Genomic DNA, 16745 nt, shown 5'->3' with positions numbered 1-16745 from the left:
ATATATAACATTCTTAAAAAGATAATATTAGGATAAGAGTTACCTATAGAATTTCTGTTTATTCAAATTTCAGTAGGTAAGCTACCATTAAAATAAATGTGTTTTTGCCAAGGCATTCTTGTGATGTTTCAATACTGTCATTTAATAATTCCTGTTAACAATTAAGGAATATTACTTTTACTATTATTTTGGTTAGAAAATTAATGTTCCATTGTGTTGAAGAGTGGAAGAAGGAATGAATTGTGTTTGCACGTATATATCTATATGTGTATGAGAAAGAGAGAAGGAAAGAAACTAACAAAAAATAGCCATGACAAATTGTTTATATCCTGCTGTTATATTAAAATTACCTGGAGATTGTAAAACATAATAAAACCTTATAATCAGAATGCAAATTTTAGAAACCCTATAAAAGCAAATAATAAAATGCAACCTAGCAGCAAAAGTAAAAATATGCTGGTGAATAAAACTAGTTGAACCCCACTGAAAATGTGTCCAGTGTCAGGCTTACTGTTTAGCTAAGCATGAACAAGTATTTATCCGCATTTGATGTTGCCTACATTAAGAAGTTTATGGTTAAAATTAACATCATAGTTTAAAATGTTGCCAACTGGTTGTGTTGCAGCTTTTGTTTGTTAGGCACCAGTTCAAAATAGCATTCTTCAGTGAGTTGAAGCAAGACACACTAAATGCTCTAAAGTGAGTATCTCTTTTCAAATATTGAAATAGTAAGTGGAAGTCTCTGTTCATCGAAGGCAGGGAATGGGTGACAAAAGAGTGGAAAGTTTTTGTACGTGGTAGTTGTTAAATAATTCTACTGCTGTTCTCCAGAGTTAAGTACATGCTGCATGTTCCTCCCATCAAATAACTTTACTCAAGTGTAGTAACTACCTTAAGCTCTAATACCAAAAAGACTGATTCATTTCAGCATGATGAGCATAATTCCTAGCCATTCAACTAGAAAATTGGACTCATTTCTTAAATAAATTGAGAGGAGGTAAACAGTGGGATTCATCCTGGAGAAAATCTAAGAGTTTGCCAGTTTGATGGCATATGATCAAATAGTGGGATTACTTGAAAGAGATGAAGAAGTGCTTCTTAGAGAAATTGTTGACTGAGGGAAAAGGGTAGTACCATATTTGTCATCTAAACCTTGGAATTTTTGAGATTGTTTAACAGTTTTATATACCAAATGAATAATATTTTATATTTAGAAACTACAAAACTGCCTTCAATCTTGTACATGAATTAAGAGCTCATGAAACAAACATGCTGGAAATCAAGACCATGGCAGGATTTATAAATTACAAGGTAACAACTATGTATTTAACCTAAAAGGTTGAATAATACCAATTTATACATATGTTAAAATGTTATTGTTGATGATATCTAGGAACATACACTATATATTACTGGAAATATTTTTATCCTTCTTGAGGTTGGTACATGGCAATAGGCAATGTATTGCTGGCCACATGCCAGTAATTCTCAGAATCCATCAGTTGAGCGGCAGGAAGGAACCAATGACATTTATAACTAAGGAGACTACACACTGCCTTTCACAATCCTTCTACTTCTAGCTTATAAAGTTTTTGGGTAGCAGATGTGTACACATCAGAGAGGTAGTTCAGGACCTTGGGCATAAAGAATGACCAGTAAAGATTTCCAGGTTCCACATGTGGGATGTAAGTTGTCCATTTTAAAGGACTGCAATATACATTTCTGCAAAATTCACTGCCAAGAGAACTTTTAAAGGGAGAATTGCAAGTAATGCTTCTTTGATTAAAAAAAAGGAAGTTTCTGTCAAATTGTTGATATAATCAGTTGATGTGGAAACTGCAAAGATTCAGCCATAGGTATTAGGCTTGTGCAGCATTTTTAAATTTGAAATCACAAAGATGATTTAGAGCATGTGGAGAACTCTCCAGAGCAGCTGTGTCTTTCCTGGATAGTGTGGGTGCCCGCATGTGCTCTAAATTGCCTTTTTGTCTTCAAATCTGAAGTCTTAATAGATAGCCTTATTGGAAGGTCACTGATAATCCATTCCATTTTGCTAATGTTTCTCAGTACATCATGGTTTTTTATTTACATTTACCTATCTTTTTGGCAGTTGCAATGGAATTCCTTAATTAGTAATTTGAAGGCAACATCCACATTATGGTAATCTGTTGAATAGATCGAATCTGGGTGAAGAGGGAGGGCAGAAAAAGCAAGGCAAAAGCCATGCTTCTACTAAATACGTAGCCTTTCTTCACATACTGTATCAAAGGGGTAGGCAATCTGATGCCTTCCTCTAGACTACAACTTTACCATTCTTTGCTATTGTCCAGGTTCAGAGCATGTGGAAGACATTTGTTGCCTGTCTTGTTCTGCATAGCAATAGATGGAGTAAGAGAAGGACTGGCCTTTAAGATAGAGAGCATTGTGCACAAACCTTACTCAAACTGGCTCAGATAAGAGACTATTTCCCTTCTGGTGAGACCAGATTTTTCAGCATTGTTCTTAGCATCTTTGGGATTAAACATTTAAATTATTTGGGAATGAATGGAATTCATTCTCTTATTCCTTACTTACTAGCTTTTTCAGTTTGATCATCTTCATGCACACAGACACACTTAAAATATGAAGGTATTTAAGGGTTGGATATGGAAAGATTCATATAAAATATAAAAGTTGTATGGCTTTTTGCTACATGAATATACAATTTCATTGTATTATGGAAATGAATTTATGCTACTAACCTTTATAAACTGTTCTAATCTCAAATCTTTTTAGATCTGTCGCCTGTGTTTTCAGCATAATACTCCACTGGATGCAATTGCACAGTTTAGGAAACATATAGACTTGTGCAAGAAAAAAATAGGAAGTGCAGAATTGGCTTTTGAGCATGCTGCCTGGATGTCAAAACAGTATGTTCTTAAAGTATTTTTAGTGTTATGATTGGTGAATAGATTAGGTAATTCTAGCTGAAATTAATGTTCCTTTTTTGCCTACATTAGTATCAGCTGAAGGTTATCACTCAGAACTAAGCTTGAAATAATGATCTTATTTGTTGACTTTATATCCTCACTTTTCTCTGAGCTCCAGAAAGTATATATGGCAGGAGAGGCGTGTCTCCTATAATTTTATTCCCACAGTGACAGTCTGTGAGATAACTTGGCTGAGAAAGAGTGATTGGCCAAAAGTCATCTAGTGAGCCTTGTGAACAAGTGGGATTTTGAACCTTGGTCTCCCAAATCTAAGAGATTTTGGTCAAATCTCCAAGTGCGATAAACAGTCATCATGATAAAATGTTATTAGTACTGGCCTTTCCTTTTTAAAATTGTCATTAATAGCTGATGTATTATGACCTGCAAAGGAGCTCCATAGAAGCAATAGAACGAAATGCTTAAATCAATTTATTTCTTATTTTTACATTTTCTGATTTGTGGCACATAATGCATTATGTTTTGGGTTTTTCTTGTATAATTATGAGAAGTGGAAAATTTGGGGTGCTTCCTTAAATTTAGATTCTCAGCCTCTTAGGATTTTATGTGTTCATGAATTGCCTGTTGCCACTGCTTTTATTTTCAGCTCAGCTTTTGGTAAAATATCTAAAGTCTGTGTGTGTTTGTCTGTGGTTTCTTAACAGATTTCAGGCTTTTGGAGATCTATTTGATGAAGCTATTAAGCTAGGGTTGACAGCTATTCAAACTCAAAACCCAGGTTTCTATTATCAGCAGGCAGCATATTATGCACAAGAACGGAAGCAATTGGCAAACGTTCTCTGCGATCATGAGGTGAGTCATAGATTAAAATAATGCCACAGAGCTCACCGAACTCTGTGGTAAGATCATATATTTTTCTGTATCATGGTTTCAGTAAGCTTTTGTTAACTTTCTGGCAAACTAGTTTTTTGGTAAGTTGACATACCAAAGAATTATAGTATTTTGTATTATATTTGTACTCATGTACAAAAGAGTTTTCTTTAAGCCATTGAAATGTACTCTAGTTGCAGTATTATGCAAAAAGCTGGTATATGTTCATTCCTCTGTGTGCACAAGTACATTCATACAAGCACTTTTGTGTGTGGCTATGCAGCTTGCTTATTTATTCATTTATTTGTCAAATTTAGTCATGGATTATCTGCCAATCACACCAGTTATAAAAGGTCATAAAAATAAGGCTGGACATATATTAAGTACCTGAGTGAATTTCAGGTAAAGAGTACATCATAAATTTGTATCAAATAACTCCCTTTTCCAAGTTGGCACTAATAACTAATGAGCGTACACTAAATAATCATCTATCTTGCCTGAGTTTTAAGCATTTTCCAATAAAGGCATAAATCTTATATATGGAATTTGATATTTCAAAATGCTAAGTTTTGTAGTAAATGCAAAATAAATGTTGGATAGTCTGAATTTAATTATTTTAATGTCCTAATCTGCTGTTTTACTAAATGAAAGATTTTAGCTAAGACCTGTGTGCAAATTTTAATTATAAACCATGCTACATTAAATGAAAGAATGACTATAACGTGGATTTTCACTGAAAGATTTCTAAGAAAAAGGAATTTAGTAAAGCTGTTCAGAATCCCGGGGAAAACATATACTTTTCTCCCTGTCAGTTGTGGCTCCTGTGCTCAAATATTTATGCTTGAATGTCACTGATATTTAAATAGCTGAAGCGTATATACTTGGATTTAATTTAATATCTGAAGATTCAGTAAGTATTTTTGCATTCTCTATGAGACACAGGTAGTCCCCAGTTTAAGAACGAGTTCCGTTTCCAAGGTCTGTCCTTAAGTCAAATTTGTATGTAAGCCAGAACAGTATTGTATAATACTGTATAAGTACTATTGTGTAATGAAGTCAAACCATTGTGTATTTAATTTGAATCATTGTGTATTTAACTCGAATTTTGCTACAATAGGCTCCATTCTTAACTATGGATCGTCTGTAACCAGGGTGTTCTTAACCCGGGAACTACCTGTACTATGTTTGGTGCAGGTTTGTTCTTCTGTGAACTCATTTTAAGAGTTCTCTTCCTTGACTTGTTATTTCATTATTGCTTTGGGTCACACTTTAAAAATCAAGTTTAAAGAAGAACTTTGCTGAATTTACAGTCTTCTGTGACATATCCTAATCCGGATCCATTGGAAACACCAACTGGAATGCTTGACTTCTATGGACAAAGGCCATGGAGGCAGGGAATACTAAGTAAATATATATTTTTTATTTCTTAATTACAAAACAAATAGCTTAATAAACATTTGTCCTAGGAAGTCTCAGAGAGATTTGCAGCTCTTATAAAATGATCAGAGATTCTTCTTTGAGGAAGATAGTAAAGGAATTCTATGTGTCCTTGTTCAGCTCAGCACTGGGGACTTGTTGGTGTTCTCTTGGACAAATTACTGGTTTTGCAAGGCAGTGCATAAATCCCAGCATGCCTGATGAACATATCAGGGGTACCCTAATATATATGTCCTAAATATTTAACAACTTACTGCTTTAGCAGTATATGACTTAGCTGAAGTTCTCCAGCGGACATTATTTAAAAACAGTTTCCCCAAAGCAGTTTTTTTAAGCACTGCTTCCTCAGTAGACATAATTTAAAATGGAATGTTTGATTTTGATAGTTGTGTTCTAACTATGAAATATCTATTTGAGGTTATCAGCATGCTTAATGGCAAATCTCAAATTTCCCTGCGTCAAGAATGGGCAATTTAAAGCCCCAAGGCCATTTGTAACTTCTAAGCCCCCATGTCTTCTGCTTCTGGTTCCGTCTGTGATTAAGATGCTTGAAAACTGCTATCATACTTTCCCGCAGTTTTGAGATGAGAAAGCCCTAAAAGAGGAGCAACAGCTAAAATTAAAAAAAAAAAAAAACCTCTGCCAAAATCCAGGAAATATTGGAAAATCTTGGCTCCATCCATATATTGCCCTATCCACTTTGCATTATTAAACCTCTTCACACTGATAGTGAAGGAAATAGATCTCCATGTTGAAATGAATGGGAGAGTCCATGGAAACACTCTTTGTATACTTCATCGCATATGCAGAGATTTGGGATGATTACAGTTTCAACTTCTGGTGTTAAATATTACTCAAAAGAGTATGTAAAGATTAAAATACGTGTTTAGGATAAATACTGTATGGCAAATATATGACACAAGACCTGCATAATTACTGGTGATCTGCAAAATAGCATAAATCAAGTGAACATTGCCTATTACAAATGCCACAGTTAATTATCTGTTGCTAAGAAACAGCTGTGAGGGTTTGGGATGGGGTGTTGTTAATATCAGTAGTTTTCTTGCAAGAGCTCTTTTGAAGTCTACCATAACTGTACTTCAGATATAAATATGCTTAATTACTATAGGGCTTCTTTTAGAGCAGTCTTATCAAAAGAACTAAGAATATGAGAGAATTCCAGACATTCTTTCTCCTAAGTTACAGGAGTGTTTGGAATCTATGTATTCCTGGCTTGGAACTAAGCATGCGTCTCTTACAGTTGTAATAATAAAGTACCCTTCTTGGAGCAAAACTCATTAAAATGGATTTTTCATTATCTTATGCAGGTTTTGATCTTAATGATCCTGAAAAGGAGAAAGTGGGAATCTTGGCATTGCAACTGAAAGAGAAGAAAGTTCTCCATTCTGTAAGTCGGATTTCTGTTTATTGTTTTTAGTTTCTAGTAAGTCCAAATATAACTACCAGAATTTTTTATTTATTAGGAACTTATAATCACCTTGTTGAGTAATGCAGTTACCCAATTCAAGAGATACAAGTGTCCAAGAATGAAAAGTCATTTGAGTAAGTTTCATTTTCAAATGCATGTTTAAAAGATTTTTAAATGAATTAAAGTACTGGGAATAATCTAATTTTCTTTTCAGTGGTTCAGATGGGTGAAGAATATTACTATGCTAAAGATTACACTAAAGCTTTGAAGTAAGTGTAACTTTATAAATGTTCTATTGCATAGTTTTGGATAATTTAAAATATCTGGAAACTATAAGTGAGAATTAGACTTTTCTTTCTCATCACTATGGTAAAAAATAAATAATTTGAGATTCAGATTATTAAAAAAAATCCAAGCTCATGGAATATATAATGTAGCCCTGACCCTTAATATTTTTCCTTTTCTATAATAGGACCAGTTATATGATAACTATTTTTCACCTCCCTTTTTCAGGACTCCTGGCTGTTCCTAACCTAATCCTAACAGTACTAGATTGCTGGCCAACTTATAAAATGTTTGACAAATGTGTGATATGTTAAGGTACCCCTGGTCACCATCAGGTCAATGGGTAGATGTAGTTGTTTCTTTATTACACAAATGTGTATACTGCCACAGACTCTGGGAATTGTGGGAATGTTTGAGGTTTGTATTATTTTGTTGTAAACTATTTGGAATTGAAAGATTCCAAATAATTTACAACAAAATAATATAAACCTCAAACATTCCCACATTTCTCACAGTCCATAAAATCCAAATATATATAAAAACAACTAGCTGAGAGGAAAAAAAAACCCAAAGGCAGCCTGATACAAACACTAGCATTCATAGGCTTGCCAATAGAAGATCCTTTTGTCAGCTTTGTGAAAAGTACATAAGTTTGGGCCACATGAACCCCAGGGAGTAAACTGTTCCATAATATTGGGTCTACTACTGGGAAGGGTTACCTCTTAATGTCACATGGGATGGGAGCCCTAAACACTCCCCCCCAAAGGTTAAACACACAGGATGGGCCAATTCTAGTTGAAGGAGATCTCTGAATATGCAGGCCTGAATCACATACAGCTTTATAGTTTAAAGCCAGCACTTTGAAGTTGATCCCAAAACTCATTGGCAACCAATGCAGTGACTGAAGCACAATATTGAACTAACTGCAATTCCAGAGCACCTTCAAAGGAAGCCCTATATAGATGGTGTTGCAGTAGTCTAGTTGTGAAGTGAGAAGGGCTACAAGTGATGAACCACCCTGGTCTCCTGCAGCTTGAGCAAGAGCCAGGAGTCCAGGAAAACCACAAATTGTAGATGTGCTTTATCAAGGCAAGTGCAACACTATCCAGAATTAATCTGGGTATTGGGAGAGGATCAGACTGTTAAACAAACAAACAGCACCAGTCTTGCTGGGGTTCAGTTTAAACTTGTTTTGTCCCATTCACTTCCTTCCATCAATATGTCACATACGAATGATGTATTGCTACATCAAAATATTCTAGATCAGAGTCAGACTTCTGGCACATTGGTGTTCTAAAAGCATCTTGAACTCTGCAAACCTGACTGAACAAAAGAAATTTAATGTAGTTCATCTCATAGTTTCATAAAAAGTATCGCAAGTATTAAGTTGTTTAAATATTCTGTCTTCTAGGCTGCTTGATTATGTGTTGTGCGATTACCGTAGTGAAGGATGGTGGACTCTCCTGACTTCTATACTGTCCACTGCTCTTAAATGTTCCTATCTAATGGCCCAAATAAAGGATTATATTACATACTCATTAGAGCTACTGGGAAGAGGTAAGCAAGTACATTTCAGTTCTGTTTCAACCGGAGTGTATTTAACAGCAAGTGTGAGCAAGCTGGCAGGAACTTGGAGTTGTGTGTGAACAGCTATGCTAAAAAAGATTATTTTATGGTAAAAGATAGATGGGTCCAGAAAATGTGAGCAGGGAGCAATAAAGCATGCTTTCTTTATGCTTTTATTCCTTGGTCTCCCAATAAATTTACTGTGGATTTTTGTTGTTTGGCATAAAAGTGTGTTTAAATCAAAATCAAACCATTTTGTGCTTCATCTGAAGATGATTTCATGTTTTCCCATGAGAGAAGCCATTGATTCTTTGAATGCTGTCCAGAGATTTGAAGACTGAAAGGAAATACAGGTAGTCCCCAGCTTAAGAACGAGTTCCATTCCCAAAGTCTGTCCTTAAGTCGAATGTGTATGTAAGCCGGAACAGTATTATTGTATAATACTATATATCGTATAATACTCGAGGCATATTATAACTTTTTCATCCAATGATTAATTATGGCTTCTGACTTCACCCAAATACAGCTACCGCTTATATTTTTAGCTACTATATGATTTTGTGATTTCTTAGCCTCCATAATTGTTACCCAGTTTTCTACAATGTATACATATTATATTGGATGTAATTCCTCTTCCTAACATTTAGAAGAATATTTTTAAAGATAACTTATTAATGTTACTATGTTGTGTTTTAGCCAAACAACAGATCAGGTAAACCTATGTTTGATACAGACAGTCCTCTACTTACGAACTTTCAAGTTACAAACTTTTGCCAATACGAACAAACCTCTAATAACTCCAACAATGAAGGTCCCGGAAGGAAGGTTCCAGAAGTTTATGGCACACATGCCTACGTATGCCTGGAAGTGTACAGTGCACCATATACGTACACCCAGAAGTTTATGGTGTACATGCGTACATATGCAGCATGCCGTAAACTTCCAGGTGTATGTACATGGCACACTGTAAACTTCCGGGCATATGTATGCAGCATGCCATGGTTGGACTTACAAACAAAATGGACTTAAAAACAACCTCTTGGAATGTAATCTGTTCATAAGTAGAGGACTGACGGTACTATCTTTTCCAACTACAGGCTTAGATTAGCGTGTGTGAATACTCCATTCAGAATCATTACTTCCATCTGCAAAACTAACATGTATGTTTTCCTGATGCTGTTTTTCAGCGTGTGAACTTTTTCAGTGTGGAACAGTTCAGTTCTGACCTCTAGCTTGAACCAATATTGTAAAGCCTCCAGTCTGCCATTTCACATACTATGATAGCTAGGCCTGTAATTTGGATAGATGTCTATGAGATATTAGAATATATCAACACTGCATTACAGTCAATAACTAGTATTAATTTTAATGTCTTTTATTAAAGCATCTACTCTGAAAGAAGATCAGAAGTCTCGAATAGAAAAGAATCTGATCAAAGTTCTCACGGTCAGTAGAAAGAACCAACTTTCTATGGAATAATCTGCAGAGTTTACCAGCTCTATGCATAGATTTGGTCAGTTTAACTACTCTTGTTTTGAATTTAGAATGAGAATCCAGATCCTGAATCTGACTGTGATGCTTCTTCTGTAAAAGCTGCACAGAAACTGTGGGCTGATAGAGTATCCCTGGCAGGCAACAATATTTTTACAATAGAAGTACAAGATTTTGTTCCATTTGGTATGTATTAAAGCTTTTTATAACAAAGAGTAGCACCTGCATGAACTATTGGCATAAAGGTTGAAGGAAAAATAATAGGATATATTTTAAGTCCATAAATACTTCCATATTTTTCCTTTGTTTGTGAAATTCAAGTCCATACTAGATACAAAATGAGGACTCAAAGAATAGCATAAAATGTTTTAAATACCTGAAATGCACTAATATATTATTGAGGAATGCTGTAAACATTTTTTAAAAGTCAAATATTTGTTATCATTTATTTGCTGTATTTTTATATCACTGGATTCAAAAACGGTTCCCAGCGGTTTACATCATAAAAACATGAAATATGATGAAAAATCTATCATCAAAATAAAGCACAAATCTGCTATAATATGGTAGGTGTAATGGTGACAATTCACTTTCCAAAGGCCCCCTAGGACAGCTCTAATACCTTTTTTAAATGCATCTTACTGTAATCTTTTTCTGTAAAGATTTCTATTCCAAAGCATATATATTTATAAGACATTCTTTTGTTATGTGTCATTGATGTAGAAATAATGAAGATACCCAAACTTTGCATATTTGCTTTTGATTTCCTGCCAAATTATAGTGTGGATAATATTAAAATTGTATGAAAGATTCTTGCATAAGATTAATGATCCTTTTATTCAGGAAAATCTTCAAATTGAAGAATACAGGTAGTCCTCGAGTTACAACCATTCATTCAGCAACTGTTCGAAGTTACAGTGGTGCTGAACAAAGGGACTTACAACGGTCCTCGAAGTTCCAGCCATTGCAGTGTCCCCGCGGTCATGTGAACAGAATTTGGGTGCCTGGCAACCAGCTCACATTTATGACTAGTTGCAGTGTCCCAGTCAGTGATCGCTATTTGTGACCTTCCTTGCTGGCTTCCCCCAAGCAAAGTCAATGGGAAGCCAGCAAGGAAGGTCCTAAGTCACTGGGGTAAGTCTCCCCCCCCCGACCTTTCTTTGCTCACATGCAGTGCACCCTCCTTCCATGGCCTCTCTTGCACTTGCACACACATACACACACACTTCACACCCTTTTTCCATGACCTCCTGCAGTCACACACAACATGTACCCTCTTTCCTTGGCTTCCTTGCGATCACACACACACATACACACACACACACACATACCCTGAGCGATGAGGTCACCTGGCATCACACTTTATGATCGCATTGCTTAATGATGGCAATCCCAGTCACAATTGCAGTCATAACTCAAGGACTACCTGTATTCTACTTCAAAAGTACAGTGGATTTTACCGTATTTTTCTGACAATAAGACGCCCCCATGTACAAGATGACCCCCACTTTTCCAACCCAAAATTAAAAAATCAATATTTTAAAGATAGTGCAGAACACATTTTTATTTAGTAATTAGTTAACATTTACCTGATACACTCGGTGGGAGGAGGTCCAAACCGTCTCTCTGCAGCTCTATTTCCAGGCTCTTTTGCATAACTGATTACATTCAAGCACGAGTGAAACTGCAGATAGCTTGTCTCTGCAAACAGCCTTCCTCTAATTGGTTTGTTCAGCATCAGCTGACGTCAGTTACATCAGGCTCATGATTGGAGGAAGTCTGTTTGGAAGACAAGCTATTTCACTCGTGATTGGAGGCTAGCAATAGGAGGAAGCCTCTCTGCAGAAACAAAGTATGGGCAGTTTTGCAACCGCGCGATTCTCGGCTGACTTCCTTGAATAAGACGCCCTTCCGTTTTTAGGGTAAGGATTTTAGAAAAAAGTATCGTCTTATAGTCGGAAAAATACGGTAATCTGTATTCTGGCCCGCAGACTAGTTGTGCATGTGCACATCTCCATGCAAAAATGCAGATGGGGGAACGGAAACAGGTATTTGCAGTAGCAGTGCTTACTATGAGAAAAAAAATGTTTTATACCTAGAAAGTACTTTTAGCAAAGGAGCTGCTATGTACAAAATCAGAAGGATCTCTTTCTGCTTATTTCTGAACTTCAGACATAGTTCTGCAAACCTTCATCCAATGCAAGATAGAAAAGCAGCCCAAAGTGTTGTGTTAAGTATTGTTGCTAAATATAAAATATTTCAGTTTTTGGTAACATGCTGTGTCCTGTGATTTTGTTTTGTTTCAAAATCTAGTGCAGTGCAAAGCTAAATTTCTTGCTCCAAGTTTTCATGTTGATGTACCAATTCAGTTTGATATATATTTGAAAGCTGACTGCCTGCATCCGATTCGATTTTCTAAGTTGTGTGTCAATTTCAGTAATCAGGTAATCTTTTAAAAATGTGTTGCTTTCATGATTTATATGTGCTTAATGGGATGGGTGAAGTTGTCACATTTTGCTGGCCATTTTAGTATTACAAAATAGACTGATTTGAATTATAATATATTAATACAATAAAGTCTGATAGGAATGATTCTTTGCATTACACTTGACAACAGGAGCAAACAAACTCAGAAGCTTTATATAGTTTCCTATATTGTCCAAGCCAGAAAATATGATAAAAGGATATGAAGCCATGAATTTTAGTGGATACAAATTGAATTGTGAAGGATCCATCTTTTTTTAAAGGAAAATGTCATTTCTTTTCAATACTAAGACATTAATATGTGTTATTACAAATCCATATCTAAAATTTGGTTTAGACATCTGGAAAAAGTGGTAAACAAGTTCTAGACTCTTACTCTTCTCCTTTTTCTCCATATCTTAATCACCAGGTTTTAAGCTCATAGATAATTATCAGAAAAATAGGTGTCCGATCACTGGTGAATATATTTACTGAAGAATTGGTCACATGTTCCAATCTGGTTTCAGTTGAGACAAATCTCCAATAATTTATTTTTCTGTGTATCAGATTGAAACTATTTTGACCTTTTTTAAAAAGAATGCAATATATTTATTTCATTTAAAATCAAAAACTTCCCCAGGATTCTTCAAATTCTCACATCAAACAGAGCAGATTCTCTTGAAAATCTCATTTATTTATTTATTTATTTGTTTATTTGGCCACCCAACACAACCAGTGTGACTTTGGGTGGCATACAGAAAAAATAAATAAAAGAAAAAACCCACATAACAATAAACAATACAATATATAAATACTAAATATAAAATGGAAGTCAAGCACATAACACAATCACAAGGGGACTCCCACTCAGCTGGCCCCTAATGCCTGAGGGAAGAGCCAGGTCTTAAGGGCTTTCCTAAAGGTGAGAAGAGTTGGGTCCTGTCATATATTGCGGGGGGCGGGTATCATTCCAGGGAACAGGGGCAACCACAGAAAAGTCATGCTTAAATGGGAAGAATATTGGGGTTTGAACTTGATGAATCAGTCTGGAATTCCTCATGGCATCAAATTCCTATCAAAACAATTTTAGCAAACTCCTTCAGTTTATATATGTAAGTTGAAATAGTCCCAAAATGTTTTAATTTTTTAAATTTCTTCCTTTATTCTTTCATCATTTTCTTCATTAATGATTGAGGTATGTTATTATTGAAATATCCATGTGACTTTCTGGCTTGTTCTCAAACTTTCTACAGATCTTGCTTGTTCTTACTCAAAAAGAAAAACAAAGTTTCTGCATATTCTGGTTATGATTGAACTAGCTTTTTATCAGTATTTGCTTCTCACTTTAGTACAATTATGTTTTAACAATCCTGTATTTTTCTATTTTTATACCCCACAGACTTAGATTTGATTAGATTATTTACATATTAATTAACTAATTAATTGTAAGATCAACAAAGTACACATTTTATTCAATCTGTCCAACACAGTCTTCTCAATTGATACCTTTCAAATATGTCAGGCTAAAACTCCAAATGTTGCCACCTAGCATGGCCATGATGAGAATAGTTTTTCTCCAACATATTTGGAACTAAGTAAGGTTGGACAAAAATAAAATGCTTAATCTATTTAAAATGCAGCATTGTGTTATTTTTATGTATATATCTGGCATACTGATATGTCATCTGTAGCATTTCTTTTACTTAGAAGTCTCAATGAGTTTGAGAGAAGTTGTTCCTAAATAAACATCCATGTGTAATTTCCAGCCTAAATTGGACATCTCTAAATATATAATAATTGCTTATATTGAATTGCTTCAAAATGCATGCCCTTAAATTTCTTTAAAAACATTAACGGTATCTATATAAATTTATGAATGACTATGATCTGAACTACACAGTATGTGTTTCTCAGTTTTACTGATAATAGTTCTAAATAGTATAGCAGATTATCACAGTAATTCAGGTAAATCAGATTTTTTTTGCACTATTTACTTCTGCCTATTTTTCTCTTACTATAGGAATACAATCAGTATTGTGTGGTGGAAGAAAAATATCAAAAATGTGACATCCTGGAACCATCTACACAGGGAATGTTGTGTCTTATCCCTGGTAAGACAAAAAAGTTCACTTTCAAATTTGTGGCAAAAACAGAAGACGTGGGAAAAAAGATTGAGGTATGTACTTAATTACTATTCAAGGTGTTATAAAAACATTAACAAAACAGTTAAAAACATTGTTGACTGCAGTTCAGGAATATGCGAGCACTAATCAGTTGATCCAGTGGGGTGCCTTTTCCACACAAAATAAGCCAGGACCACTATACCAGTATATTGTTTACAAGTTACGGGGGTGCAATAGAAAGGGGGATTGTGGAGTTTAATCCTTGAAAAAGTTAGAACACTGAGATTAATATAACCTCTATCACCTCCAGGACATTTCTAAATCCCTGGTTTATTCATTTGTATGTTATTAATCTTTTTTCATGTTTCTTTTTAAGCTTATTTGTTTTTAAAGTATCTAATAAAAATATTTTGAAAATCTGAATTACAACAGAAAATTGCAACTGAAATGAATTGGCTCTTGAATATACATGCTGTAATAACGGCATGTTTTTAAGTGTGTGCACAAATTATAGTAAGAAGAACCTAAGATAGACAAATGCTTCTTTGTAGAAGGACAACCTGAGCTCAGAGGTTTCAGAGAATTGATATATTTTAGAAGGATTCCATTAGAAACAAATAGCAATGATAGGACTCATTTTTAAATCATACTAAAAAGCAATAATTTATATTTAAAACACATTAAATGGACCAGACGGTGGGAAATCCAAACGATACCTTTTCCTTTTCAGATTACCTCAGTGGATTTAATTCTGGGTAATGAAAATGGCAGGTGTGTGGTCTTGAACTGGCATGGAGGAGGGGGTGATGCTGCTGCTTCTCAAGAAGCAGTGCTGGCAGCTCGTTCCTTCAAAAGACGACCTAAACTTCCAGATAATGAGGTTCATTGGGATAGCCTTACTATTCAGGCAAGCACTATGTAAGTATAAATGAGTTCCGTAGTGGGAAATCATTCTGTAAAGACACAGAGCTTTCAGAGTAGCATAAAACAAGAGTAGTTGCTTTCACTGTTCCACCTTTCAAGAAAAAGTTATTCAGAAATTGCCAGGCAATACTGAGACTGAAAATATTCTGGAGTCCTTGGTGCTCTCTGAGTTTGGTTGTTTGGTTGCAGATGTTCATTACCCAACTAGGTAACATCATCAGTGCTAGTAAGTGTGGGGTTTGCTCCCTGTTTATATATAGTAGCTTGCCCTTTAGGTGGGGGTATGGCTTTCTCCTTGGTAGTTCTTTGATTAGGATATTGTTTTCTGCTTGACTGTTTATCTGGTGTTAATCCCTGCTTATCTGGCTGTTGGCTGCTGGAAAAGATAGGTTCTGATCCTTCTGTTTCCTTCTTAGCTTTTTTATTGTCTCTTTTGAACACCAGACTAACAATCAAGCAAAAATCAAGTGATCTACCAAGGAGAAAACCACACCCCCACTAACAAGCTACTGTATATAAACAGAGAGCAAACCCCACACTCACTAGCACTGATGATGTTACCTAGTCAGATAATGAAACGTCTGCAAGCAAACAACCAAGCTCAGAGAGCACCAAGGACTCCACAGTTCAACCCTGAGCTGCACATAATTTCTTTTATTGGAACTGAAAATATTCCACTGTCTAAGAGGATTATGAGTTCACAAGTTAGGATTCCTGGGTTCTGTGACAGCAGTTTGCAACTATGTTCTGTAGGGCTTTCACATTCTTACACCTTTCTAAAGACAGGTGTTGGTGTTCAAGATAATTTATTATGCAATAATAGTATTGCAAGAAGCTCTGGAATGCTTCTTTATAATGAAAGGCATTTAGAAATGTTTTCAATAAGTAACACATTGTAACAAATCTAATGAAATAGCTGCAGACTTTTTCAGCAATAGTGAAGGAAGGTAAGCCATGATGTCACAATCCTGCCAGCTAATGGGCCTAGTGCTTTCTCTCTTCAGTTGTGATTCTCAATTAAATTTAAAATATTGTTTAATGAAAGCAAGGAAGAATAGAATCATTCTTTTTCCTAGACTTAATGTATAAATGACTGTTCACAATACACAGCGACTTCTGAAAGTTAGTAGAAATGCTGCTTGTTATGAACAACAACAATGAAGATTAAAAAGCTCTAGATTGTATATTTATTTATTTAGCTGCACAACTTACAGAATATCTGTTTTGTTG

General features: G+C 35.2%; 1 protein-coding gene across 2 annotated transcripts in view; it reads left to right on the top strand.

Moving 5' to 3' along the window:
• The window catches only part of TRAPPC11 (trafficking protein particle complex subunit 11), a 34853-nt gene that overhangs the window by 6594 nt on the left and 11514 nt on the right, over positions 1 to 16745 (top strand). For both annotated transcript variants that reach the window (XM_007422710.4, XM_025163029.2), the window contains 14 exons: positions 626 to 699; positions 1215 to 1311; positions 2776 to 2909; positions 3632 to 3779; positions 5108 to 5201; positions 6563 to 6642; positions 6719 to 6797; positions 6878 to 6932; positions 8360 to 8505; positions 9899 to 9960; positions 10059 to 10191; positions 12319 to 12449; positions 14489 to 14644; positions 15322 to 15509. In XM_007422710.4, coding sequence (XP_007422772.1) covers positions 626 to 699; positions 1215 to 1311; positions 2776 to 2909; positions 3632 to 3779; positions 5108 to 5201; positions 6563 to 6642; positions 6719 to 6797; positions 6878 to 6932; positions 8360 to 8505; positions 9899 to 9960; positions 10059 to 10191; positions 12319 to 12449; positions 14489 to 14644; positions 15322 to 15509 — 1577 coding nt within the window. The remainder of the gene's footprint in view (positions 1 to 625; positions 700 to 1214; positions 1312 to 2775; positions 2910 to 3631; positions 3780 to 5107; positions 5202 to 6562; positions 6643 to 6718; positions 6798 to 6877; positions 6933 to 8359; positions 8506 to 9898; positions 9961 to 10058; positions 10192 to 12318; positions 12450 to 14488; positions 14645 to 15321; positions 15510 to 16745) is intronic.

The sequence above is a fragment of the Python bivittatus genome, unplaced genomic scaffold (assembly GCF_059951505.1).
Source record: "Python bivittatus isolate LINGU-HERP-01145 unplaced genomic scaffold, Pbiv_v1 ctg000070_np1212, whole genome shotgun sequence".
NCBI lineage: Eukaryota > Metazoa > Chordata > Lepidosauria > Squamata > Pythonidae > Python > Python bivittatus.
This window is presented reverse-complemented; position numbering and strand designations above follow the sequence as displayed.